The 27,385-nt window shown below is 38.1% G+C and overlaps 1 protein-coding gene and 1 pseudogene across 12 annotated transcripts in view; both read right to left on the reverse strand.

The window, feature by feature from the left end:
- Nucleotides 1–9,097: 9,097 nt before the first annotated feature.
- On the reverse strand, nucleotides 9,098–10,075 carry LOC101412702 (S-formylglutathione hydrolase-like; annotated as a pseudogene).
- Nucleotides 10,076–22,813: 12,738 nt separating this feature from the next.
- GABRB2 (gamma-aminobutyric acid type A receptor subunit beta2) overlaps nucleotides 22,814–27,385 on the reverse strand; it is a 282,363-nt gene continuing 277,791 nt past the window's right edge. For all 12 annotated transcript variants that reach the window (XM_058281805.2, XM_058281797.2, XM_058281772.2 and 9 more), the window contains one exon: nucleotides 22,814–26,971. In XM_058281805.2, coding sequence (XP_058137788.1) covers nucleotides 26,624–26,971 — 348 coding nt within the window. In that variant the 3' untranslated portion in view covers nucleotides 22,814–26,623. The remainder of the gene's footprint in view (nucleotides 26,972–27,385) is intronic.

Here is a 27,385-nt window from a genome sequence, read left to right on the forward strand (position 1 = left end):
ATTGAAGAGACAGTTGTTTTCCCAACTAATATACTTGGCATCCTTGTCAAAATCAGTTGGACATACATGTGTGAGCTTATTTTTGAACTCTCAGTTCTAATCCATGGGCCCTTACCTCATATCACATACAGAAATTAACTACAAATGGGTCAAGGTACTAAACATAAGAGCTAAAACTACAAAATGCCTAGAATAAAACATAGTGGGGAGCCTTCATAACCTTGGATTTGGTAGTGATTTCTTAGATAAGACACCAAGAGAAAATAAAATAAAATAGACTTTGTCAAAATAATAACAACAACAAAAATAATAATAATGATAACCTTTTGCATGTCAAAAGACCACTATCTAGAAAATGAAAAGTCAACCTACACATTGGGAAAAAATAATTGAGAATCTATCTGATGACAGTTTAATATAAAAATATTTAAATAACTGCTACAGCTCAACAACAAAAAGACAAATAACCTGATTTTAAAATGGACACAGGACTTGAATGGCCACTTCTCTAAAGAGAAATGGCCTATAAACATATGAAAAGATGCTCTACGTCATTTGCCATCAGAAAATTGCAAATCAAAACCACCATAAGATACTACTTCATACTAGGATAGCTATTATTAAAAAAAAAAAAAAGATAAGATAAGAAAGAAAACAAGTGCTGGTGAGAATGCAAAGAAGAAAGAACCTTTATACAGTCCTTGTGGCATTGTAGAGTGTTGCTGCTACTTTGGAAATCAGTTCAGCGGTTCCTCAGAAAATTGAAAATAGAATTACCATATGACTCAGCAATCCTACTTCTTGGTATATACCCCAAAGAAATGAAACCAGGGACTAGAACAGATACTTGCATACCAATGTTCATAACATTTTTCACAATAGTCGAATGGGTGAAGCTACTCAGATGTCCATCAATATATGACTAGATAAACACAATGTGGTATATACACTCAATGGAATATTATTTAACTGTAAAGAGGAATGAAGTTCTGATGCCTGCTGCAACATGGTTGACCTTGAAGACATCATGGTGAGTAAAGTAAGCCAGATACAAAATACAAATATTGTATGATCTTGCTTATAGGAAACACCAAGGAGAAGTAAACTTTACAAAGAGACAGAGAGTAGTGTATAGCTTACCAGGGGTGGTAAATGGGGTAGGGTAGGAAGAGTTATTGCTTAATGGGTAAAGAGCTTCTGGTTGAGGTGATGAAAGAGTAGGGGTAATGAATATTAGTGATGACAGCCCAGTATCGTGAATGTAATTAATACTACTGAAATGTCACTTGAATGTAATTAAAATAGGAAAATTAGAGTTGCCTATTTTTTAGTACAATAAAAAGTTTAAAATTGAAAAAAAATATTTGAGGTTAGAAGCTTACTCCTTCTGATTTTTGTTACTTTGACTGTGGGAAAAGACTTACTGTCTGTTCTTGTTTTCTCATACCTCAGGTCAGTAGAACCATAAACTGACCTTTAAAATATTCTTATGTAAGTAAGTAAAATCTACCAATTACAAGGCACAGAAACTTGGTGTTATGTCACATTCTTTGATATTGTACACAATCTAAATTTTTTATTATTTCCTATGTCTGCCTTTACTGAGAGTCTACAGAATGCTAAGAACCTTGAAAATAATTACAAATTTACAAAGAAGAATAAGTATTAATTTTGTTTTTATGGATAATGAAACTGAGGGTTGCAAGGTTTGAGTCGTGTGATCAAGGCACAGAGCTCATAGATGTAGGCGCTGGGATTCATACCCTGGCCTGTTTGGCTCAAATCCACCCACTCCATCTCTCTGGGCACCACATTGTTTATGTATGAAGTAATTTGTTACTTATCATTTGTGGAAAGATGTCTTCCAGTTGTGTAGGTCTTACTAAAACAGCTAAGAGAAGGCCCTCTTAAATGAGGACTACTGTTTTGTTAAGACTAGAGATGACTGTTCAGTCAAACTTTCTGGATCATTAATAGTTAATATGGTTCTTTTTTGCATATAACAAACTTTTTAAATTTGGTTCTTAACCCTGAGTCTCTTACATAATTTTTCTTTCTTTCTCTCCTCAGTTTAATGAGTGAGTTAAAGTGATCAGTGCATAAACACCAGAGCAATATTTTGAATCCAACCTTAATGACCCAATCCTAAAAATAAAAATAATAATAAGAGGAAATTCTTAAATATCTTAGAGTGCAGAATAACCCTGAGCAGCTTCTTAAAGATGGCACTTCTTTAAATTACGATCCTAGAGACCAAATTTTGGTAGATCTGGAGTGGGACCAGTTCAGGTGATACAGAAGCAAATGCTCCACTGACAGGCAGACAATACTTTGGAAATCACTGGACTAGCCTCCGAGGTTAATTTAATTCTCTCCCCTTAAGTGGTCCCAGCCCCCTTGGCTAGATCGAAGTTTTATATTTGAAAGGATACAGTATAATAATAAAAGAGGATTGGATTAAGTGCTAGGAGACTTGGACCCTAGTTGTCCCTTGGTTTTCTGCCTCTTTGAAAATCCTGTAAAATAATTCTGGAATGTATCAAACACTACGAAAATGCAGAGGTTTTCTTGAGAGTGTCAGTGATGCTGGCTTCTGGAACTGTGCAATTCATGAAAGAGTTCTGAACATAATTTTTGTTCTACATAGAAACATTAGTGACCTTTGCAACTCTATGAGTTCCCAGCCTTGTATGACTTGATTTATTTCTGTAAGAAGTTTGACAGAAACCTATATTTCTTTCCCCCATTTCTTCCATTATCCAGAAACCAAAAATGAGGTCGCAGTGTCCTCAAATACATACCTACAACTCAAAATCATCATTGGGGAAAAAAACAGGTAAAGGATGCAAATTGACGAAGACATACTATTGTTTCACGCCACTCATTAGTAGGAGGAAAAAAGCAAAGGACTTTTCCAGAGGTAATAATAACAAAATGTCCTTATTTCCTTCAGGAAGGATCATTTGGAAGTATTGGTTTTATTATAAACTACTTGCTATTTCTCATGAGTTCAACGTCGTTTAAGCTGATGGTCCAGAAATGTATCTATTTTCAAAATTACTTTTTCTAGGCAATTCACAAAAGAAGAAGAAAAAATGGCCAATACACCTATAAAAATATTTGATCTCACTAACAATAAAGGCAAAAGAAAATAGCTCTTTTCATGAATAACAAAATTGGAAAACGCTTTAAAATGAGCAAAAATTAATAATGCAGTGTTGAAGAAAATTGGGTGAAGAAGTACTCTCATACACTGATGGGAAGAAGCACAATAGTGAGGTACATCAGAATCCTCAAAAATGTTTACAGAATTTGATTTAGTAATTTCCTTTATAGTAATTTATTGCAAACGAGAATGTATTGACTTGCCTGAGACTAATGTTAAGGCGCCAGCCATTAAGGAGTTTGGTCTTTGTATGCCTGCCAGGCAAGCAGCTCTGGCCCAGGGTTTAAAATAATCAATCCTGAACAACCACAAGCCTAGACCCCAAACTCATGATCGTGCCCAGAGGAGAAGTTTCCCTAATTGGGAACACTTATATTATGCATTCTGTCACATTAGTTGCTACATCACACAGCTGCAGCAGATGAAAGTCTAAGATTCAAATTTTATTTATGATTCAAATTTATTTAATGATCTCTCTCTTTCTCTCTCAGCGAAAAGAGTTATTCAGTTCTTTTCAATTCATGGCACTCAGCAGAGTTATTGACAAATGATGATAATGTTGGTGATGATGATGGTGGTACAAATGAATAGTTTTGATTATTTACCAGTTTCAGATACCCTGCTCAATTATTTATAAATATTTTCTTATTTAATTTTCACAATAATATAAGGAGGTGGGTATTACAATGATTCCCATTTTTTAGATAAAGAAACTGAGGCTCAGAGAAATGATGTTACCTGCTTTAGATCATGACTGTTGGAGGAGGAACACAGTAAATATTTGTTGAGATAAACATTTTTGGTTGGACGGAGTGGTTGAATTTTTTTGAAAAAACAGAGCCACTGCAAAATTGCTGAGCTATGAAGGAATTTATGAATTGCCCATATAAATTCAAAATGGTAGATGAATGTTGAGCTTGTTTTCCAATTGTCAGAAATTGCATGTTCATCATTGGCAGCCAACTCAGATTTTTTTAAAAAAGGTGCAGGGGGCTACACTCTTCTTAATGAACTCTTTTTACCTTTCATTTAAATATACTGCCATTTATTTTGACTTCTGTTGTGCTGGCAAACAAATAATTACGTCCTATTAGCAATACATTACTTCTTATATAAAATCACCTATGACATTGGGCCAAAAATTTTCTCTACAAAATCAGACAATCTCAGTTCTTTATTATTTATGACATATTTTGTACTGCTTCATCCTTTTATTCTGGTCTTTCTCTATCCTTTCCACTGTTAACACAACTTTTAGAACAAGTTGAAGCCAATGTACTTCTCTTACAAGAAATACAGGTCCCCAACACATTTAGGGGGGCCATATGAAATGTCCTAGACACGTGTATAGCAGTTTTGCTATTTAGTAGTCCTGCACATCTGTCACCATGGTCCTTTACTATTTCACAGGGTAAGCAAATAGTTTAGCACCTTCTTTTCTCTCAGGTAAATGGAAAGTGAGCTAAAAACAGGTTGGGCAGAGGAGATGACATAAAGGCCAGAAGTGTCTCTCTACATTTCTTACATATGCAAATACATTCTCTTTTACTTTATTTATTTACTTTTTGAGTAAGCCAATTTGAGTTGGGTTTGCATCTTGAAGACTTTTAATTAATAAAAAAAATCATAAAAACTCAAAGATGAAATGATCAAGAAAATAAGCTGTTAGAAGAAGTTATTAGCTCAAAAAAGGGTGTGCTAACCAAGAGAAAAAACCAGGAAAGAAACATGATCTGAACTGTGATGGGACAAGTTATTACAATAGAAATACTAATATTTATTAACTGCTTACTTCATGTGCTAAATATTTTACATTAACGAGATCATATAATCTTCACAAGAAAGTTATGAGATTGGTGATATTTATCATTCTCCATTTATAGATGAGGGCAAGGAAGCAAGGAATGGTTAGGTCATTTGGTTAGGGACTCACAATAGATGCTAGATCTAAGATTCAAATCCAGGGACTGTAACACTAAAGCCCTAGTTTTTAACCATGACATTTTATTTCTGCTGAAAACATTTTATATCCCCTGCTTGCCTTTGTCACTGAAGTTCCTGCAGTTCCATTAAGCTTACCCTATTCCATTTGAATGACTGACGTTTTAAATCTTTGTTAATATTTTTTTCATTTATTTTTTAAAATGAACACCTTGGATAGTTTCATTTATTTTCCACATTAAAGTAAAAACAAAAACATGCTCATTCAATCACTTACAATTTTACCTATTAAATATTCTTTGAGTTCTTGCTTTATTCAAGGCATAAGGCTGGGCAACACAGATGCAGAAAGAACCAGGAACTTTTTCATTGTTGCTATAGTTACTTTGCCAAAGTTCTTACTCTTTGGGGGGAAAATACATTTCCATGAACAATAAGAGTGAAGCTTATAGGAATTTTTTTCAAAAAGGATGTTGCCATAAAGCTTCAAGGAAAATATTTTCCATCCTCATGACAGAAGTGAGTAGTTATGAACTATTTAAATATCTACCATAAGATATTGGATCACTGGGTAAGTAGAAAAAGTCAGTTATCACATAGATCTGCTTCTTCATGGAGGGCCAGAGAAAACTGAAAGTAGATAATTGGGCTGGAAAAGAAGCTGAAAACCAAGGAAAAGTATGGGTCAATGAACTAATGTTTTTAAATGCAATTCCAAGCTACAATCCCCAAATCTTGTAAGCATTTGCCTTGTGTTCGTGGGTCTGCCAGTCAACTGAGGTAGCTCTGCTGTAAGTGGGGGGGGTTGAATTTAGACCTAACATTTTGGCTCTCTTTTCAGAACCAGTGCCTACCCAGGCATTCCCTGCTCACAGGAGATGGTAGAACTGGAAGCTGACAACACAAACAAAGCAAGTCAACATTGACAGGGTGGAGGAGTATATCTCTTGCCTTCTACTGAAAGGCACTACAAAGTCACATGGCAAGGGATATATAATCCTATTTCAGGAATAGTGTGAAGATTTGGGAACAAAAGTGAAATATAGCACAGTCGGAATTCAGACTTGTTGAGGTCATATACCAGTCTGTGTAGAGTACTGTGCTCACTAAATTCAACTCTGAGTAGACCAAAGGAAGTTTCTAAAAGGAAAGCCTTGAGAAGCTGAGACGTTGGAAAGGCAAATGTTAGTACAGTGTAGATAGAGAAAGGGGCCAAGTGTGGTAGCCATTCACAGCATGCAGGCATTGCTGTGACTAGAAAGGGAAGAAAATAAGAATATATGGAGGCCTATTTATGCTGGGTGCTATGCTTGGCCTTATAGTAGTTACCTCATTCAATTTTCATCCTGAAAGTTAGTTACTATTATTTATTTTCTGAAATGACAAACACTGAGGTTCAGAAGGGTTAACTGACTTCCCGAGGTCATCCAGCTTCCTAGTGGCAAAGCTCAGAATCCAGTAAGGATTTTCATAGACTTGATTTGTTAGGCTTTCCATTTTAGTGTATCCTTTATTCCTGATGGGTTTGAAATTCCTGCCTCATTGGTTGGAAAGAGCATCTATTTTCTTAGTAGATTCTAGAATTGGGGGGAGGAGGGGCTTATCAGGAAATTTCCAGATCCCTGCCACATTATTCTAACTCAAATAGGGTTAATCATAAGGCAATGATTATTTCACATAAAAGAAAGTCCAAAGGTAGACTTCAGTACTGTGATCCAGGCTCAGGTGCCATTGTCCTGTGCTTTGCTTCTGCCAAGTTTGTCCTCAGGTCAGTTGTGGACATGATTTCAAGAGAACTGCCAGCGGTTATGAGGCAAGATGCCTCCTTGCTCATTTCCAATGTGAGAAGGAGAAAACCTATCCACCAACCATGAAGGCCTTACCTTCATTCTGATGGGATAATTTAAATCATGTGATTATTATTCTTTAACCAAATGCAGCCATCGGAGTAAACATGTGCACTCATAGAAATTATCCATCAGCATTGTCAGTGCGGGGACAGGCTTTCCCTTACTGGCTTACACTAGTCAGAAGTTGAGGCTGGAACTGGAGATGGAGTCAGCTTCCTTTGAGATGTATGGGAGAAGGATGGATACTCAAACAAAACAAGTCTCAAATTCAAAACTATTGAAGTCCTACAATGTGTCTTCTCTGATCCAATGGAACGAAGCTAAAAATCCATAACAAAGGGAAAACTGGAAATCACAAATGCATGGAAATTGAACAACCCACTCTTAAAGAACCAGTGGGTCAAAGAAGAAATCACAAGGCGCATTAGGAGACATCTTGAGGCAAATGAAAATCAAAACACAACATAACAAAAACTTTTGGGATGCAGCAAAGGCAGGGCTGAGAGGGAAATTTCTCTCTCTAAATACTTATATTACAAAAGAAAGTTCTCAAATCAGAGCCCTAACCTCAGAGCTGGAGGAGCTACAAAAAGAATAGCAAACTAAACCCACCTTATACAGGTATTGCTATAAAGGGATTTTACAGATGTAACTCAAGCTGTAATCAAATTACTAAAAAAGAGGTTATTTGGGTAACCTGGGTGGGCCTCACTTGATCACAGGGAGAAATTCTGCTTGTGGACAGCAGCTTTTGCCCATGCCTGTGGAGTTCCACCCTGTTCACGCTGTTGTCCTCCTGGTGGGGCGTGGACGGCCCCTTCAGCCTGTGCCCAGGCATTCCAGCCCACCTGTGATCCCTCCTTTCTAGCCTCCAGCCCTGTGGATTTTGGACTTGCTTAGCCAGCCCCCACAATTGTTTAAGCTAATTTGTTGTAATAAATCTTTTAATATATACCTCCTACTAGTTCTGCTTCTCTGGCTAAAACTTGAGTGATACAATGATGTTAGGATAATACAATTGTTTTTTCTTTACAAAGGAACTAACCACATGAAAAAAATTAATAAATTAAAAGCTCATCCTTATTCGAAGACACAAGACCATTTAGACTGAACCATCTTGTATGGAAGACTGTCTCTGCAGTTCATTATGGGACTCAATCTTGCTTACTCATATTTATACTGTGCTAATTTTAATATTAATGATTCTATTTTATTTTGAGTGCTAACAATATTTAAATTAAATTTGCATTCTCACTGAATGTTTAAAATGTACCTTTGTGGTCTTTCACAGAAAAAAAAATACTTTTAAACAACCAGTTTCATCTATCATGTTCTAAAAGTTTGTCCTTCAAGTTCCTAAAGGAACACAATTTGGTATGCACAAAATGGTTACATTTTTAGTGAGCTCAACAAGTCAAGTTTCTGCTTGTGACTAAGGGAAAATATTTGAGTTTATAGTTATATGCAATTTAATTTACAGGTTTCCTTATGTAGTTATTTTCAGGTTGAATCTCTTTCCTTAATTCTTGCAAGACTAAACTTATCCCCAAACCAATGTTAAACCCCTCAATAGTTAAGAAAAATCATGGGATTGGTTTAGGACACCTAACTTGAAATTTTAGCTATCTCACCAAATAGCTGTGTAATGATGGGGAATTTACTTAACTTTTTTGAATCTGCTTCTTTATTCAACAACTAATAAATAGTTATTAAATATCTACAAGAAGCCAAACACTTTGCTAAACATTAGAGCTATAACAATGAACATGACAAAGATAGTACCTCCCTTCAGAGGTTTGATGACTACAAAGGTAAGGATTTTGGGCAGAACCACCATTAAATCCTCTGACCCAGCATTACCTGTCTGTGATATGAATGGGCTTATTTTTAGATTGCTTAACCTGAAATCAGTATAACAAGGATTTCCAAATGATGGACCTCAAAGAACTGTAAAGTAGTAAAGATTTCCCATGTGACCCCTGATAAAAGAATTTTAAAAATCAGAAGTCGGTTTTATATCTTTCTTTAGAAAGTGATTCAACCATAGAATAGAATTAAGAGTTTTTTCCTGAAATGCTATTTATTACAACTTTTGAAATTCGGAAGAGATTTACTATCTGAAGGTTTTCATGCATTCAGGTTATTTTGTATCATATCTGATGTGATCAGTAGTAAAGGCTGCAATGAAGTAGAAGACCTTCCTGCTATCGAAAAACAGCAAGAATTTTTTTTTTCTGTATATGAGTTATCAGGAAGTAACTGTCCATCTACAAGGAATTGGTTGTCCTTTTCTTGACCAATTAGTATGACCAATTGAGAGCCTGGAATGGCTTCACAAGATGAGTAGCATCATGAGCCTTCCATGTACTTTTATCTTATCCCAAAAACCCACTAAAGGTTTTTTGCCGAAGGACACAGCAGTGGGTTACAAATTGGAGCAAATGTAGACACAGATTTCATACATTATCCTGGATTCTTCAAGGCACAAATCAGAACTCCATGGCCTCCCATGAAATGGCCAAAAATAGACATCCTCTGGGGGTTCACTAGGAAATTGGCAATTATGAGTTGGGGAAGCTCCTCCGTTATATAAGAGTACATTCTGTATGGACACAGAGAGCAGACAACTGGGGGGCAGGGGCGGGGAAGGGGAGAGAAATAAATGAAAAATAAATCTTAAAAAAAAAAGAGTACATTCTGCAGTTTATTTTCCAAGGATCTTCAGTTGCATGCACATCAAACCCAGCACCAGTGCCAAAATCCCAGCTCTCATCTTCTTTAATATTGTAGCCAAAAAGGCTAGTATCTGGTGCAACAACAAAACTGTGTTCTGAGGCAGCTTGATGATAACTAGATTTTGATATAAAATTTTGTTCTGTGTAAGTTAAGCCTTTCTTCAGAATATCAAGCCTTAATTTCCAATGTCTATCTGCTCTGCAGTACCTCACTAAGGAAATTGTCTATATAGCCAGGATAGTGTGGGGCATTGCCCATTTGCTGCCTTTGGTGGAAAGTACACGGCACATTTCACTTCACAGTTCAATTCAACACTGTCATGTTCAAATACTTTCTGCAACCCTCCAAAGCACTTGTTGCAAGAAATCTGTTTCAATGCCATTTTTCACCTTTTAATGAAGATTGATCTCATTAATTTCTAGAGATCCAGGTACTGAAGAACTGTCCAACTGCTACTTGCATTTTTGTCTGCACCAAAGGGCTGAGAATCCTCAGGATGTGGTGGGAAGGAAGACGTGGTTGGAAAGCAAAGGCAGGGCCTCGATGTGGCTGCCGTGGTGCCCACTGTGGGCCACAGGCCTGCCACACTGGGCCTATCCCATGGAGACAGTTTTTGATTGTCAGATATGCTGCTAAACAGGGCAGTCCCCAACAACAAAGAATTATGTGGTCGAAAATGTCAATAGTGCTGAAGTTGACAAATTCTGAGATAGGTTGTAAGAATAGTTAGGCTAATGGTGCAATGATAATTCCCAAGTCTTGGTGGCAGACTCAAACTTTCCATTCATACACCTTCTGCTGCAGATCTAGGCCATTCCCCAGAGCAATTGTTCCCTATGCAGAGACGCAGCAATCCAGGCTACTTTAATCTTTTGGCTCTATCATCTTGATACAAGTCCTCCTCCAAGCTTACCATGGCAAAGGAGAGAAACAGAGAGAGAGAAAGAGAGAGAGTGTGTGTATGTGTGTGTGTAATTGAAGAATTATGTCAGCAATTAAAATATTCAGTCCAGAAATCACATACAGTTCTTCAGCTCACAACCCACTGGCCAGAATTAGTCACATGTCTTTACTAAATTTCAAGCAAATGAATGAGGACCATTGTTTTTATTGCCCAATGTAATACAGTATATACTTTTTTGTTTAGTTACTTATCATTCTGTATGTGTGTTTTGTTTTGTTCTTTATACAAACACTTGTGGACAGGGACTTAGTCTTCTTTGTGATATTCGATAGTTAATAGCACATTACCATCCTGCCACCAATAAATTATTTTGTATTAATAGTGGTATAATTTTCAATTTCAGTAGAGTTTAATTTCATTCTACTGGAGTAGATAAACATGTTAACTGAAAATTGTTCCTTTCCCTCTGTAGCTTTTTCTGATCAGTGTATTTTGTGGTTGTTCTGAGATCTTTGGGACTAAGTAGTTGACTGTTTTGTGATTCATATCTTGATTTCTGTGACTATCAGTTGATCATCTATTATCCCAAACAAACAAGTCCCTCTTCAATAAACTTGTCACAGACCCTTCCTAAATAAGATGCCAACAGATTTGTGACATACCATTGTCTCTCCTTCCATCTCCCAGATTTCATAATCACTAAGACTATTCCTCTTTCATGAAATACATGTTCCTTTTTTGACTCATCATATTCCATCAATTCTTCAAGGTCAAGCTCATATGTTTACCCCTTCCCTTACATTCTCAGTCTATCATGGACAAGGTTGGAAACTTGCTCAGTTCTGCCTTTTCTGTAGTATTTGGAACTTGGTAGGAAGACAAAAACTGTTGAGTTAATTTTAATTGAGAAAAAATGTTCAGTGATTTGACTAGTGAAGAATTAGCTCTGCTGAATTCCAATTGGAAGAATTTCACCCTCTGCCATAATGTGCAGGAAAATATGCCCTTCCCAAGGAGAACAGATTAAAGGGAGATGACATTGAAATAAAGAGCGCCCATTTAGAATTCTAATAAATGATGCTATTAGGCGTGATTTTCTGAAGATATCTCTAATTGGAGTCATGGCTTATTCAGAAGTGATTAAAGGTGTCATTTAGGTAAAAAAATCAAACTTCTCCTTTTGATTACATCTGTAATTATAATGCATTAACAGAACAACTGTAAATACGAAACCTCATGTGCTTTTGACATAAAACTGTACTTGTAAAAGCAATAAAAATGACTGAGCAGCTATGGCTGCCAAAGTAATATTAATTACCTTAGAGTTCCCATATAATCAACCCAGTGTCATAATGTGTTATAGAAAGAGTGTTTTATATGGTTACTCTCTATGTTTGGGCAGGTGATTCAATGTTCTCCTTTAACTTTAAAATCTGGAACCATTTCTATAATTTCCATCCTGTACTGAGGTATGCCTAAGCTATGCCTGAAAACTTTTGGAGTCAGAAGGAGAGTTTAGTTGTTTAGGCAATCATCTATTTTACTCCTAATCCCTCCCCACCCACCCCGCCTCTCTCTCTGTAGGTGGTGAAACAGAGGCTCAGAAATGAGGTAGCACCAGAAGCCGTTGTTATTTCATTCACTGGGCCACACTGCACACTTTAATTCTGCTTGAACTAACCCTCCATTCATTTGCCTTTAGTGAAAATCAACTTCTTTAAGCGAACACTTTTGTCTTAGTGATGTCCTGGGTGCAAGTGGCAAAAGCCCAGATCAAGCAAGCTTGGAACTAATTGAGTCTAGGCAGTCCAGTTACAAGTGTTTCCAAGTGATCCAATGATGCCATCTGGATATGATCTCATTCTTACCATTTCTAATCTCTGTTTTCATTTGTGTTGGCTCAGTTCCAAGGCAGACTCTTGCCTTGTGCTAGCAGGATGGCTGCCAGAACTGCCACACTTAAGACTCTTAAGTCCTTCCCTTTCCTCAGATACACATGAAATAAAGTTATACCCCATCTTTCACACCTGAAAGTTCCAGGATTGCATGCCATTGTTTGGACCAGCCAGGGTCACGTCATCATCTTTCGACAAAGATATCCCATCTGGGATAGAATAAGTGAGTTGGTCAGCCTGGGTTGAATGCCATCTCAAGCCTGAGGGGAGTGAGAGCTCCTAAATCACAGAGGCTGTGGGTAGAAGAAAGTGGTTCTCCATGGGGGAAGCTTGAGCCATTGGGGAGGAATATTTTGTCTCTGATATTGCTTAGCATTGCTGGCTTATGATGATGATAATTTTAAAAAGACCAACTTTTAGTCAATATTATTATTGTTTTAAATTCTCTACAGTCAGGGCTTCCCTTGTTGTCTGCAACCAGGGCGAATGAGGGCGACTCTCTTATCTAACCTTCCTAATTTTTGGTGAGCCACTGACACCAAGAAAATATAAGCAGAAAAAACTAGCAAATATTCATTATAAATGTTGAACCAGAAAATGATGATGGCTGTTTAATAGTATTAATAGTCCTTAGTGCATCTAGAACTTTTCACTTTAGAGAACATTTTACAGAGGTTATCCTTTCTGTTTTTCCGATGCAGAAACGGAACATCAGAGAGTTGAAATGGTGTTCCTGAAGTAACAGCAAATCAAAGCAAGGCTGTGTCCGGTCTTTCCAACTGAATTTTGGGCTTTTCTATTTCTAACCTAGATCCAGTATCACAGTTTCATTTTCACTGTCAGCCCCTTTCCTCTAACAGGTCTCAGGGTCAAGAGAAGAGAAAATCTTGACTTAAAAATAAATATGATGCAAGGTATGGTGGTTTGGAGCTGTATAAACCCCAGAAAAACATGTTTTTAAGCTTAATCCATTCCTGTGAGGGCAAACCCATTGTAAGTAGGGCTTCTTGATGAGGTTACCTCACTTAAGATGTGGCCCAGGACAAGTTTAATCTTATTACTGAAGGCTTTATAGGGAAAGTCACAGAGACAGAAAAAAGCTGCAGAGCGCACAGGCAGAGATGCATTGCAATGGAATCCGGAAGAGGAAAACAGGCCAGCGAGGCTGCCGTGTGCATTGCCGTGTGCAGAAAAGCTAAGGGCCTAGGGTCACAGGCTGCCAGCCGCAGAATGTCAGCCTTCGGGAAGAAAGCATTGCCTGATGATGCCTTGATTTTACTTTCTCTTAGCCTCAAAACCGTGAGAAAATAAATCCCCGTTGTTTAAGCTGAACTATTGCATGGTATTTACTTGAGCAGCAAAGGAACTAAAACACATGGAAAAGTGAAGCGTGGGGTCAATATGTATCAGAATAAATGCCTCCATAATGGAAGAAACCCCATTTTCAGAGAGAGCTTGGCAGAATGTCTATTCCAGTAAAGGTATACTTTTTTTTTTTCTATTAAACTGGGTATATTTCCAAGCATAACTTTTATTATTGTTATTATTTAAGAAGGGAACAGCTCAAGAATCTTTTTTTATTCTCTCTCTTGAATACTCTTTGGGTCTGCTGATGATTATAGATAGAATAAAATCTTTAGCACAGCCCTGTTGGGGTAACTCAGAAAATTTTAAGGGGCACTGATACTCCCAGATCAAATCATGACCTTAAGTAGTTTTTTAGCTGTGTTCTCAAACTGTGATGTTCATTGGAATACTTAGGTTGCTTATGAAAAATACAGGTAACCAGACCCCATCCAAAAACTAACTGAATTAGAATCTGACTGTGGCCCAGGCAGTATTTTTTTTTAATAATCCCACCTTTCACCCCCACCCCAATACAGGGCCTCCTGTTTTGGAAGGGTATTTGGTTTGTTGAAGACATTTATTCATTTAGTACATGTTTATACAACACTGATTATGTACACTACATTATGTTAAAATTCATTAATGAAGAAAGCAGACAGGGGCCATTCCCTTGAGGATGTGCATTCTAGCAGGGGAGACAGACAATAAACAAACAGCATAGTTAACAATCCAATTATATAATAGCAAGGATGGTGATAAGTTCAATGGAGACAATAAAATGCAGTGCAGGATTCAGGAATCATGAGCTTGGGGGTCTGTCATTCAATAGTTTAAGTCGTCATTTGTCACCCCCATTATCATCCTCAGTGCTATTCTTGGTTCTGTGGAGTGTATGGAGTTTAATCTGTTATTTAACAAATAGTTACTGTGCCTATGCTACGTGCTGGGTGGGAGAATGGGTGCTGGAAAGAAATCATCAAACTTCAAGGTCAGGAGAGTTTTCCCAGATGAAGTGATGTCTAAGTTTTTACTTGGAAAAAGGGAGTAGGAATTAATGAGGGAGAGAGTCTCGGGAATGTGGGAAAATGTTTCAGGAAAGGAGAGAGTAAGTGAAAAGGACTGGAGGCAAGGGCACAAAGGGTGGATCTGGGGAATTGTCAATAATTCAGCCTGGTGGGAGCCTGGAATTCAAAGGTGGGGTAGAAGAAGCAAGGTCTAGAAGTAAGCAACAAACAGATCACAGAAGACTTTGGGTACCATGAGAAACCTGGACTTTTCCTGCAGATATAGGATCAGATTAACATTTTCAAAACAGTACCTTGGCTTCCTTACAGGGTGTGGGTTGGGAAGGGGAGATTGAAAGCAAGAGGACCCCAAAAGGCTGTGCGTGCACTGTGACGGGTCAGGGAACTCCCTGAACATTCGCTCTTCCACACCAGGGACCCCAAAGGGGTTGCCCCGAATGCTGGGAGCCTGCTTCTGGAACAGGAACCAGAGACAGAAGCCAGCACCCTGTTCCCTGCCAAAACTGGAAGGGGAAAACGCACTTCATTCTGGCAAGATCCACCCTGTAATTTAATTTTGGATGAAGCTTCTTAAATATTTAAAAGTTTTTATTTATTAATCACCTTGTACTTGGTATGCATCAATAGTTTCAAATTTTGCAGAGAGAGAATTCCTCTAAATGTTCGAACGAATTCCTGGCAAGTGGAATGAGAAATCAGAATGAATAAAGAAAGATTTGGCAAGCCATTTCTGAAAGGTGCCAGCCCTGAATGGAGTCTAGGTCTCTCCAATGGTGTTTTTCAGCCTGTGCAGAAAACCAGGTGAGGAAGGACCCCCCCCACCCCCCATCTTTTCAAGGTCAGCCTTGGTCCACTCGGAGAATAAGAAATGTGAACTGGACCCTGAGCCACTTCTGTGGTGATGTTTCCAGAACCCCGAGGATTCTCTGCCACAAACCTCACTCAGCCTTCTGGACAGAGCATTGGTTAGCCCCTTAGCCTGTGCATTCCGAAACGTGTTTGATCTTTTGGGAAGCTTCAGGTGATTCACCTGCTTCCCTCATGTCCTGTGGACCAGAGGGGCGTGCTTGATGACTCTGGATTCTTTTAGCTCTAGGGAGAGGATTAAACTTTAGTTTGGGGGACTTAATTAAAAAAAAAAAAGCATACTCTTCCACATTGAGAAGTGTTATCTCTATAATTTGAAACTGCTTTAAATGAAGAAAGAAAAGATAATCATTTTGAAGAGAAAGAGAGCACAAAAGAAAGTAGATTTTAGAAATCCTTTGGGAAATGTGTTGAAGTTGCTCCTTTGATGGATTGATTTAAACTACCCTCACCTCTCACCTAAATAAATCGAGGGGAATATCAAAATATCTAGAATTTAGCCATTCTCAACTTTTCAGAGTAACATTTATAAATTTAAAACTACAAGCGTAAAAGGAAAGGTTAGGGGTAAACACTTCCCCCTTTTTTGTTCCTCCAAAGATTTTGACCATTTTGCTAAATTTACTCTCAAGAATGCTGTATCTTCAAAAACAAAACTAAAGCTATGCAATATATTTGGTAGCAGAAAAGCAATGCCAATTGCTGCCATTCTGTGTCCTCAGCAACACATTCAGGGCAATAGTTCTTATCTCATCACACGGTTGTTTCGAGGGTGACCGCCCTGTGGTGGTAGTAGGGGGTGCCAGAGGCACAAAACTGTTGCTATGTTTCACTGTTCCTTCCTTCCCTTTCTCCTTCCTTTCTTTCCCCAGGGACACCAAGGAGACGCCAAGGCTCCTTAGCCACCACTCCGGGCTAATGATTTTTAAACTCCTTTGTTTATTAACATTATACATTGATTATTGTAACTAGAATAAAATTTCTCCTTTCCATTCACAGTTCCTCCCTGACCCCCACCCCCTACTGTTTCACCCAAGACATATCTGGAGAATTTTTTTTAAAATTTATGTCCCCCACCCCCAGATGGTTCTCTTGTCTGTCTACTCATTATTTACTTGCCTTCTCCAGAAGGCACTGAGAACCGAACCTGGGACCTCCCACATGGGAGAGAAGTGCCAACAGCTTGAGTCACATTCACTCTCTGCAGGCTGTGGTGTCTGCAGGCCTGTGACATCTGCTCATTTAGGTGTCTGGCTCATTGCAGCAGGTACCGAGCCTGCTTGCCGAGCCTGCTTGTCTCCTTTAGGATGCACCAGAACATGAATCCAGGACCTCCCATGTGGTAGGCAGGCACCCAACTGCCTGAGACATCTTTAAATTAGTTCTTCACTTCAGTTTCATTCTCTTAATTCCAATCTCCAGTGGGTCTTTGGGTTGGTGGAAGTCTACGACTAGCTTCTATTGCTTATTTGATTTGTGCTCCTAAACCCCATCCTCAGGAAGTTGTTGATGCAGCTACAAAGAATGCATGACACCACTTCTTAAGAGACAGATTGTGCTCTAGTCTCTCACTCTTACCCTCCTTGTTTTTCTTTCTGCATTGCTCCCCGAACAGTCTTTTGTCCGTTTCTAAACTCTTGGCTTCTCACCAAAACCCCACCTCAAATGGCTTTGTCTGTTATTTTTAGTCAAATCCAGTTCACTGCTGAATGCGTCTAGGAAGTGTGGGGGAAGGGCAAGAGGCCTCGGGTTCCTAGGACAGGCTTGAGAAAGACAAAATCCCTCAAAGGGAAAGATTTAAAGGTCCTTTAGACTATTCATATCCTGACAACTTCTGCTGGCAATTTTCTCAACCCAATTAATACTAAAATAAAAGATTCTCTTTCTTGTCTTGAGAGAATACACAAAGCCTTATTTTATTTTTTTACTTTTACAAGGTATCACCCTTAGGAAAGGGAAGAGAATTCATCTTGCCACAATTGTAATGGCATAAAACCTTATTCAATCTATGTACATGCTCACTGAGTTCCTAATATGCTCCTTCCTCAAACTTGAGAATTATAGCTATACACCATCACCATGGGCTTGTGGCACAGAAAAGATCAAACTGTCGGTGTCGCTCTGACCATACTGCAGCTGTCTGGGAAGGGTTTTATTACATTTGGCAACACTGGGCTTTCAAGTTCTCAAGGCAACGAGTGAGTGGGACTCAATAGTGGCTGCGCCTTTAGATAGATGATGTCCTTCTTTGCTCCCCACAGCCCTCCAACTCCCTAGGGTTCCGCACCAGCCCTATGTTATCATTGGCAATTCCTGCTAGGCATTTGGGTTTCCAAGATGTAGGAAAATGGTATATATTAATCCTCTATTCAAGTGTTTCATCTCTTTGTAGCCTTCTAAGTTTCCGAGCTGGAGCCAATTACCTCACCTTTTTGGACATCTATTCCTAGGAATAGTATATCGCTGTTACCATGTTGAATTTGTCTTGATGGCTTCACACCCTTCCTGGGGTGGAGGGGTCAAGGACCTACCAAAGGGGAGTGTAGTGATGAAGCCAGCTTTGTTAAAGAAGCTGTATAGGGAACAACGCATTTCTTTTCTTGTGAGATGCCCCAGCTTGCTTGACTCTTCCACTGGGGTCTGAGGACTCTGCTGCTTCAGAAGAACCCCTGGGCAACGCTCAGTGCCTGGCCTCCCAAGCTTTGCTCTGCCTCTGCTCTGAGGTTTGCCGTTTCACATCACTGCCACTGAATAGGGCAGACCTCTCTACCTCCACAACATCACTCCTTCCCAGTCCCAGAGAAATTGTTCCTCCCCTCTCTTCTAATCAGGAAAGGCACTTGCAATTTCCTCAGTACTTGCTGGACACTGGCACTGTGGCTTCTCCTTTCTTTCCAATAAAATTATTTGAAGTAAATATACACACACTAAGAAATACTCTAAGGACTTAGCTAACCATTTGAAACAAAAGAGAAGAAAAGGGCAGAATATGCACAATCAATACATTGATTAAAAAAAAAGACCCACGAAAGATACATAATTTCCTTGGGGCTTGTCATTCCAAAATTGTTCCTTTGTTTTCTAGTCCATGGGTGGGATGATGTGTAGCGGGTAGGACAGAAAAGGTTTGCACATTTGGCTACTGCTCTGCCACTGAGATTTTAGTGAGCAAGAACAATATTTTGCAGCTCTCTGTTTTAGAAAATCAAGGATTATGGACTGACTGTATCTATTGCCGTCCCTGAGAATTTTCTCCACTAAATGGGGGTATTATAATGGGAGGTGGATCTCATGTCTTAGAGAAATAGTCTCAATAAAAAATGTCTTCTATTTTGAAATTAGAACAAATTTCAGAAGAGATAAGGGATATTTAAATGTTCCACTTAAAGAAATTGTAGTAGTTGTAACATGAGTGGTTGAATTTTCCCATTACTAATCGGTCAACTATTTTGGAGGAACTATCTGGAGATTTTCCCCATCCAAGGTAAGTAATAGATCATGAATCCCACCTATGCAGCTTTTCACATTGGCCCTCTCATCACTATCAGGTGCATGGGCACACACATACCAGCAGTTATGTGCACATGCTCATGTATTTGAGCACATGTGTTCTCTCTGTTGGACTGCAATGCAAAAAAAAAAAAATTAGCATGAAGGATGTCATGTGCAAATGTATTATACATTTTTAGAATTTGCAAATTACGGTTTGCTTTATAAATGTAAACTGAGAAGAACTAGGTCTTCCTCCATCCTCCAAAAGTGTCCACTCCTGGGTGGCTAGAGGTCCTTTTTGTTTTTTTATTTTAAAGATTTATTTATCTATTTATTCACCCTCTCCCCGCACCACCGCCGGTTGTCTGTTCTCTGTGTCTATTTGCTACGTCTTCTTTGTCCGCTTCTGTTGCTGTCAGCGGCACAGGAATCTGTGTTTCTTTTTGTTGCATCATCTTGTTGTGTCACCTCTCCATGTGTACGTCACCATTCCTGGGCAGGCTGCACTGGGCAGGCTGCACTTGCTTTCGCACTGGGCGGCTCTCCTTACGGGGCGCACTCCTTGTGAATGGGGCTCCCCTATGTGGGGACACCCCTGCGTGGCACGACACTCCTTGTGCTCATCAGCACTGCGCATGGGCCAGCTCCACACGGGTCAAGGCGGCCCGGGGTTTGAACTGCGGCCCTCCCATGTGGTAGATGGACGCCCCAACCACTGGGCCAAGTCTGTGGCCCCCTAGAGCTCCTTTTAACCTGTGACTTCTTTGGAAATTGTGGTCTGACGGGCGGCCTCCCTCAGGTTCAGGGAGTCTACTGAGGTGCTCTTTGGAAACCAAAGTCGCTAAGTGTGGAAGACACTAGGCCTGTCAACAAATGATTCACTGGACTCAGGAGAGTTTCCCTTGTGGTTGGGAGGTACCAGATAATCCAGGAGGGCTGGGGCCTTGTGTTCTCACCGCTCTTTTTTCCAGGACTAGCACAAGGTCTGGCAGATGGCATGCTTTCAGCAAGGGTTTTTCTTGAGAAATGACCAAATAAATAAGAATTGGACAAGACTAGTCACCCACTTTTAAGGATGAAGTGAAAGTAACTTGCAAGAACTTTGGGGTGAGCCCTGCCTAGCAAGGAATCCAGTTTCTGCCTTTTGTGGACAAGGCACTTGATTTTGAGCTTGAGCTTCTTCTTCCTTTAGGAATGTGGTGGGGATTCGATGAAGATCAAATCTGTGCTTAGCACAATGTCTTCAGCAGATGTATGATGAGTGCTTAAATGATGAACTGCTTACTTTCATCATATATTTTCATAATATCATTTCTTTCAATAAGGAAGTAGTCTGAGATTGATGCCAAGTTCTTAATGAATTATTAATATAAAATATTTAATCTCAGAAAACCTTCACTAGTTACTGTGAAGCTTGAGATATGGTAATAGAACTCACGAGATATTTGCTGAATATTCTCATAAGTATGATAATTAGCAGCAACAAAAATAATATCCAATATTTACTGACCACTTGCCATGTACTTTCTGATAAGCACTTCTCATTCTTTATTTCTTTTCACCTTTAGAACAACTCTATGAGGGAGGTGCAGGTATATCTCTGCTTTACAGGCAAGAAAACTGTGTTAAGAAACTGTACAATCATATACCTAATAAGGGGCAAACTCAAGTTTTCCTGAAGGCAGCCCCAAGTTCCCAAGCTGTTTATACTTCTCATGAAATTTACAATCTAATTCACACTAATACTTCAGAAAAAAATATGAACCCAATGAAACCACACAGACACACACATCCTTTTAAGTTTTATTTATATTTCTTAGTCCAAGAATTACACACTAGGCAACATTATTATATATTTACATGCTGAAACTGGCTGCAATAAATTTAAATTCAAGAAAATATTTCTTATGTGCTACTCATTTATAATCCTCATTTTTTAATATCTCATGTATCCCAGAGATTTTAGTAGTCTCGTTTTTAGAAAGACATGAAAATAGATGCAATGATATCCACTTGTGTTTTGCATTTTCTAGCCATTGGAAAATGTGCATTATGTGCATATCAAGAAAGGCTACAAGGTAATTAGTAAGGCTGATAATCACTACATGGTGAAGAAACTAGAATATCACTTTTTATAAAAGGACAATTCAGAACTGTGCAGGGACAATATTCATAACAGAACTATTTAAACACCCATGCAAAGAAAAATTTAAAAATGCTATGGAATTGAAATTATATGGATCTTTGTTTGAATTAATTATGTTTGAAATGACCATGGTTGAACTCAATTTACTGAACTGAAAAGGCAAAGATACAAGCTGATAGAACTATCAACTTGCTTCAAATGGTGCAAGGACACATACATGGAAATGAGATTAGAAGACATGTGGCAGGGAGTGACATCTGGCTTTGGAAATCAAAGAACACAACATTTTTTCACCATTTTTTATCATATGTATCTTTATTACAAAAGCACTTTTCAAATCAATTTAAAATTTGGTGTCAGAATATATCTACAGAAATGTTCTACTTCATTTGCAAATAGCCAATGGTTAAGAGTGCTGCTTTTTGTTTTCTTATGTGATTTTGATAGGGCAGTATCTTAATTGACATTTCCGTTGGCTCTTTACAATGTTCCTAGTGCATTTGGAAAATATTTTTTAAACCTTTGGTGTGAAGCAGTGTCTTTTTTTTAGTTTCCCCCTTTTTCCTTTCATTCTTTTTTTTTTTTTTAAATAATGCTGGAGTCTTTGGTTTAAGGGAACAACACAATCTAAGGACAAAATGCTATTATTAAAAAAAAGTCTACTATTATTCATTATTTGTAACAAATTTCCAGAGCAGGTATAATAAAAATTTTTATTTCCTATAGTGCCATCAATATAAACTTTTACTCTTTGAGATTTGAGTTACAACCTTTTGTTTCTTGAATTCTGACATATAAAAGACTGTTAGGTTATTAATGATCATTTCTGCTTTTCTCAATACCATTTCTAAAGTTACCTCTTGGTTGTTATATTGACTATGCAAACACTATAGCATTTCTGACAGAGGGGCAGAGAGCGGGAGTGAGTGAGTGGGTGACAGAGAGTGTGTGTTTGTGTATGTGTTTTTGTATGTGTGTATGCGAGTGTGTGTATGATAGCAAGTTGAAACTCTTCTGCCTGGGCTCCCAACTTTATGTAAAAGGGTGTTTAAATTACTCTGTTGGGGTACTTCAATAATTGTACTTAGTATAAAATAAATAAAAATTAAGGAAAAAACTAGACAATTATTTGCATCTATTGACTATTCATTTACAGCATGTTTCATTATTTACATAATATTATAACACATGAACTTAAGCCATGAACAGAATGAGCACTTTGCCTTACCATAAAATACAAATTAGAAGTTAAAAATATTTAAGAAATCTGATTTAATATTTACACACGCTCAGTGAAAGTTATGGTTGCACACATTACGTTGTACTCTGTACACTTAGCAAAATGGCATAATTGCTACAGTTGAGAGTATTTTGCCCTAACCAACATGGTGGGGTTTAGGGTTTTGTTTTTGTTTTTGTTTTTTTTCCTCCTCCTAGGAGGGTATTTTAAAATCATTTTATGTTTTCTTAAGACATTTTCATTTTTAAATCACCATTGGACAGTGCTACTTGTTTCCTTTAAAAAGAGAGCAATTAGACAAGCAATGTGAGAACTATTTAATTCTCGATGTTCCGAGGTACAGTACTATTATAGTGTCAAACTGTGCAATGGTTCATAAGAACTGTAGGCATTGATTTGCTGATAGAGAAATGCTCAGTACCCTGTATTACTTGTTTCAATATGTTGACTTGTTGATTGCCAAATTAAAAGTATTCATATGCTGGCTTAATGAAAGAAACAAAACATATTAGCTTATTCCTTTTGTTTTCCAACATATGAAGACATATATATGTATGTATGTTTATGTAGTTCTATATACACACATATATATGTAATATGCTGCTGTAAGACCTGCTTTTGTTGATGCTGTTTTGCTGATTTTATTTTGATTATGAAGTTAATCATAAAGCTGGAACACAGTTACTTATAGAAAATGGAAATTGTCTCAGTTGCCAATTTAATGCAGGTCATGCTTAAAATAAACATGATTTATCTCCCTATTACATCTCACTGCACTTCATCTCTGTGTTGTGCTTTTGTAAGCGGACAGATATTCATGTTCCTAATGCTAGAATGTAACATCTTTTGGTTCATAAACCATTTTAATTTTTTTACTTAGCACTGCTTTTGAAGAAATGAGAAGAGGAAAGGTCTAGATGACACTGCTTGAGTCTTTTCCCCTGTTATTAAATAGCAATAGAAAGAATTGTAACATTCCTTATGCAAACACATGATTATGTTGCATGAGTTTTCAATTCTGAAAATGCATTTCATACCTACTAGCAGTCATGTACAATATATATATATACAGATTGGGTTCAAAGAGTTCTTCTAGACTGTGCATTTTGAGTCAGAATTTGCCTATTAATTTCACAAAGATGAGAAAACACCTTAATTGCTGGCTATCTAGCTGTTTTATACTCAAAAGAAAAACTATGCATATATGTATAAACTGATTGTAATACATTATCAAGATTGCCAAGACACACCTTTGTGGTCCTTTAATTTAATCACTGGATGTCAACCTAACTGGTCTTTGTAGATTTATCAAACATAGCACACACACACATACTTGCCCATTTGATGACTACATTCCAATTCATCTAGAGTAAAAATATAGTTGAAGAATAATTCCCACATCAATTATGTCTAAGCAAGATGAGTCAGTTGTTTCTACCTACATGGTTATTGGATTCCAATATTTGGTTTCGTTCTAGGGCTTCTGTTCCAAAGTCCCACCTTTTCTACTTTCCCTAGTTTCTTCTTATTACTGACAGCAGAAATGAATTCCTGTCCATAGGCTTTTGAGGCTCATGCTACAAATTTGCTTCTCTCTACTTTGATCTAGATCAGTTTGTTGACTTCCCTGGATATTCAAAAATTTTGTTGTAACTGTAAATGACAATATCCAGGATTTGTATGGCTTTTACAATAATTGCAAATAAGAGCCCACTTCTAGACTTGAGCTCTGAGTTGTCTCTAGAAAAACCTTTCTGGAATGGCATTTGGAGTTGTGCACCTGAGTTGTCAATGTGCTCTTTCCTGATATTTTCTATTCAAACTTTACTCCCTGGCAACAAGGGGCAGGCAATATTATTAGTGGGATGCCCCAAAATCATTGCCTAGGAGAAAGAATGTCCCTGGAGAAACTTGAGGAATCCCTACTCTGAGTCTATTGGCAGAACTATGGTCAGGTTCTACCTAAAGCTCAAACTCAGAGGTATTCAAGAGTATAACCAAAAATAAAGGCCAGAGTACCCTACGCTGGTGGAAAAAGTGTACCATCCGACCTCAGGGAAAACTCAGAATGCTGGATGATTAACCATTTCCTACTGTTCTCCCAGAGTTGGAATGGAGGAAGGAGAGCAGAACTCCATCATGTTCCAAGGTGCTGAATCATCAGGGGAAGAAAGCAAACATTTTATCCACAGGCAGATACTGACCTTGGCTACTGTGCACAATACTTTGAAAAGTTTTTTTCTTTTCTTTTCTTTTTTTTAGAAATAGCAAAGTCATCCTCCTAGAAAAAGTGTAATCACAAATCAAGCTTTAAGGAAAATTCACAATTTTCTACAAGAAAAGCAAAGTATGAGCCTCACATCAATAGAAATAGAATATATTAGCTTATTCACTTATTTGTCCAATATATCAATGCACATGTCCAATTAGTATAGACAGCACAATGACATAACTTAGAAATAGAATAAAAACAATATATCGTGCCTGCCTGATTATCAATTATATATTTTTCTGCAATATCAACTAGGGCTCATAACATTCTTCATGTAAATGTGGCTCTGCTGTTATCTTATTTTCTACCAGTTCTCATATTTTCTTTTACCGAGAAGAGTACAAACATACAATGGAAGCACCCTTAAAAATCAGACCCAATTAACCTAAAAATAAACTCTCCTTGTGCACATATTCTTTGAAATATTGTCTCTGTGAAAAATACGAAAGTTAACTTCATTGCACATGAGGAAATATAGTTCACTCAATCCCTCTAAAGTCTTATTTTATCAGCCCCCTAAGAATATAATCAGAATTTAGGAAGAAAGAAAAGCTAGAGGACATTAATCCTTTAAAGCAATGAACAAATCCTTCTTTAGAAAATACTCTACTAAATTCAGAAATAAACTCATAGGAAAATGTTTCAGAGACAGCTGACTTGGTGTGAGATAAACAACCTGTTTGTTAGCTTGGTCTCTGCTCCATATTAATATATTTGAATGATTCCCAATCTAACTTGAGCATCTAAGATACTTCTAGTTCCCCTAACTTTTCCCTTTTGTGTTTTCTTTTGTCTAGAGGTATTATACAAACCACCTTAGGCAGGCTATCAAAAGCTTGTGAGGATGGAAAAAGAAAATCCCTCTCACTCCATCTTTTGCCACTATGTATGGGCCAGATGCTGTGTAGGGCTGATAAGGGCATGCTTGCTTGCTCACTTTAATTTTCTAACAAAAGTTGCTTCTGGTTTTTCTGCCCTGTTCTGGGTTGTTAACTCTTACTTCACCTAGGAAACAACTTTCTAGCAAAAATTGCTTTGGTCACCATGTGTGATGTTGTTCAGAAGTCTCCCCTCTTTAAATGCTAAAATGGAAGACATCAGAGTTGATTCCCTGTGCTCAAATAGACAAAGAGACTGGTCAAATTGGTTTTCCAGGTCTCTGCCTTGACTCCCCCTTTCCTGCTCCCACTATATAAGAGTGGGAATTATCTAGAACCCAGTGGGAATTATCTTTTCACAGCACCATCAACACCTTAATAAGGCAGGCATAGTCCATCTTCAAGTAAGCATGTTTGCATGGCATGGCAGATAATGTTTTCCTAAGCACTGTACCATCTCAACAGCCTGTCAGTCTTAGGAAAGAAGATGGGGAGTATCTGGATATTATCACTTCTCAGGGAATTGCCTGTCAATGCTACTAAGCCTTCCAAGAACATCTTCTGAATAATTCCCTTCTTGTGTAGGCTGAATCCTAAGCAGATAACATGGAACCCTCAGAATTAACTTGCCATCATGTGTACAAGTCACTTGTATTTAAACTGGAAAACCACAAGGACCTTAGTGTATTCAGTACTTAGAAGAAGCAACCCAAATGGTATGAAATGGACCACAGGATAGGCCAGCAACTAAGGTATTTTAGCATCACTTTTGTCCTGGATTGATGTGTTTTCCAAGTCCTACGTCAGGTTGTACAATGGGTTTGAGGAGAAATCTAGTCCTTGCCTCCTGTGGGATGCCATATTTTAGTTCACATAATAAAGCCAATAGACGATGTTGAAGAAGGAAAAAACCACTGGGAAGAAAATGCGGGACCACCGGTCTATGGCATTCACATCAGTCAAGTCGGGGATGGTGATTTTCAGTTGGGAGGCGCGTCTCCTCAGGCGGCTTTTTTTCTGTGCCACATGTCGTTCCAGGGCATTTCTACCAAAACTATGCCTAGGCAACCCCGGTTTCCGGTACTGGATGCTGGAGGCATCATAGGCCAGCATTGTGCTCCTCGGGTCGCCAAGTCCCATCACAGCCTCAGATGTGGCCATTTCATTCTTTATCTCAAGGGTACTCAGTAAGATGTTCTCATGGGGATCCATCTGAAAGACAGAAGAATCACACAAGACAGTCAAAACAATAAGCCTTTATTGGTGCTTACAGTGCAAGGCACTGTAACGAGTAGTTTAGGTAGTATTTATCACAATGGATAAGAGAACTAGCTTTACCATTACATTTCCTGAATTTTAATTGTGGCTTTGCCATTACAAGCTATGGGAGTTTCAGTTTCTTCATCTATTAAATGGTATAAAAATCCAACCCTATACGAGTGTTGTAAAGATGTAATGACATAATAGAGTTGTTACCAATATAATTCTCATTATTTCCACCCAGGGCAGGTAGAGAAATAGAAGACATGGTACCCCTTTAAAGAATTTATTATCTTTATATGAAGACATAGAAAATTAAATTATACTAGGTATCCTACAGTATTAGGGGGTTTATTGCTGAGTTGT

This window comes from Dasypus novemcinctus, chromosome 2, assembly GCF_030445035.2.
Source record: "Dasypus novemcinctus isolate mDasNov1 chromosome 2, mDasNov1.1.hap2, whole genome shotgun sequence".
In the NCBI taxonomy this organism is placed as follows: Eukaryota; Metazoa; Chordata; class Mammalia; order Cingulata; family Dasypodidae; genus Dasypus; species Dasypus novemcinctus.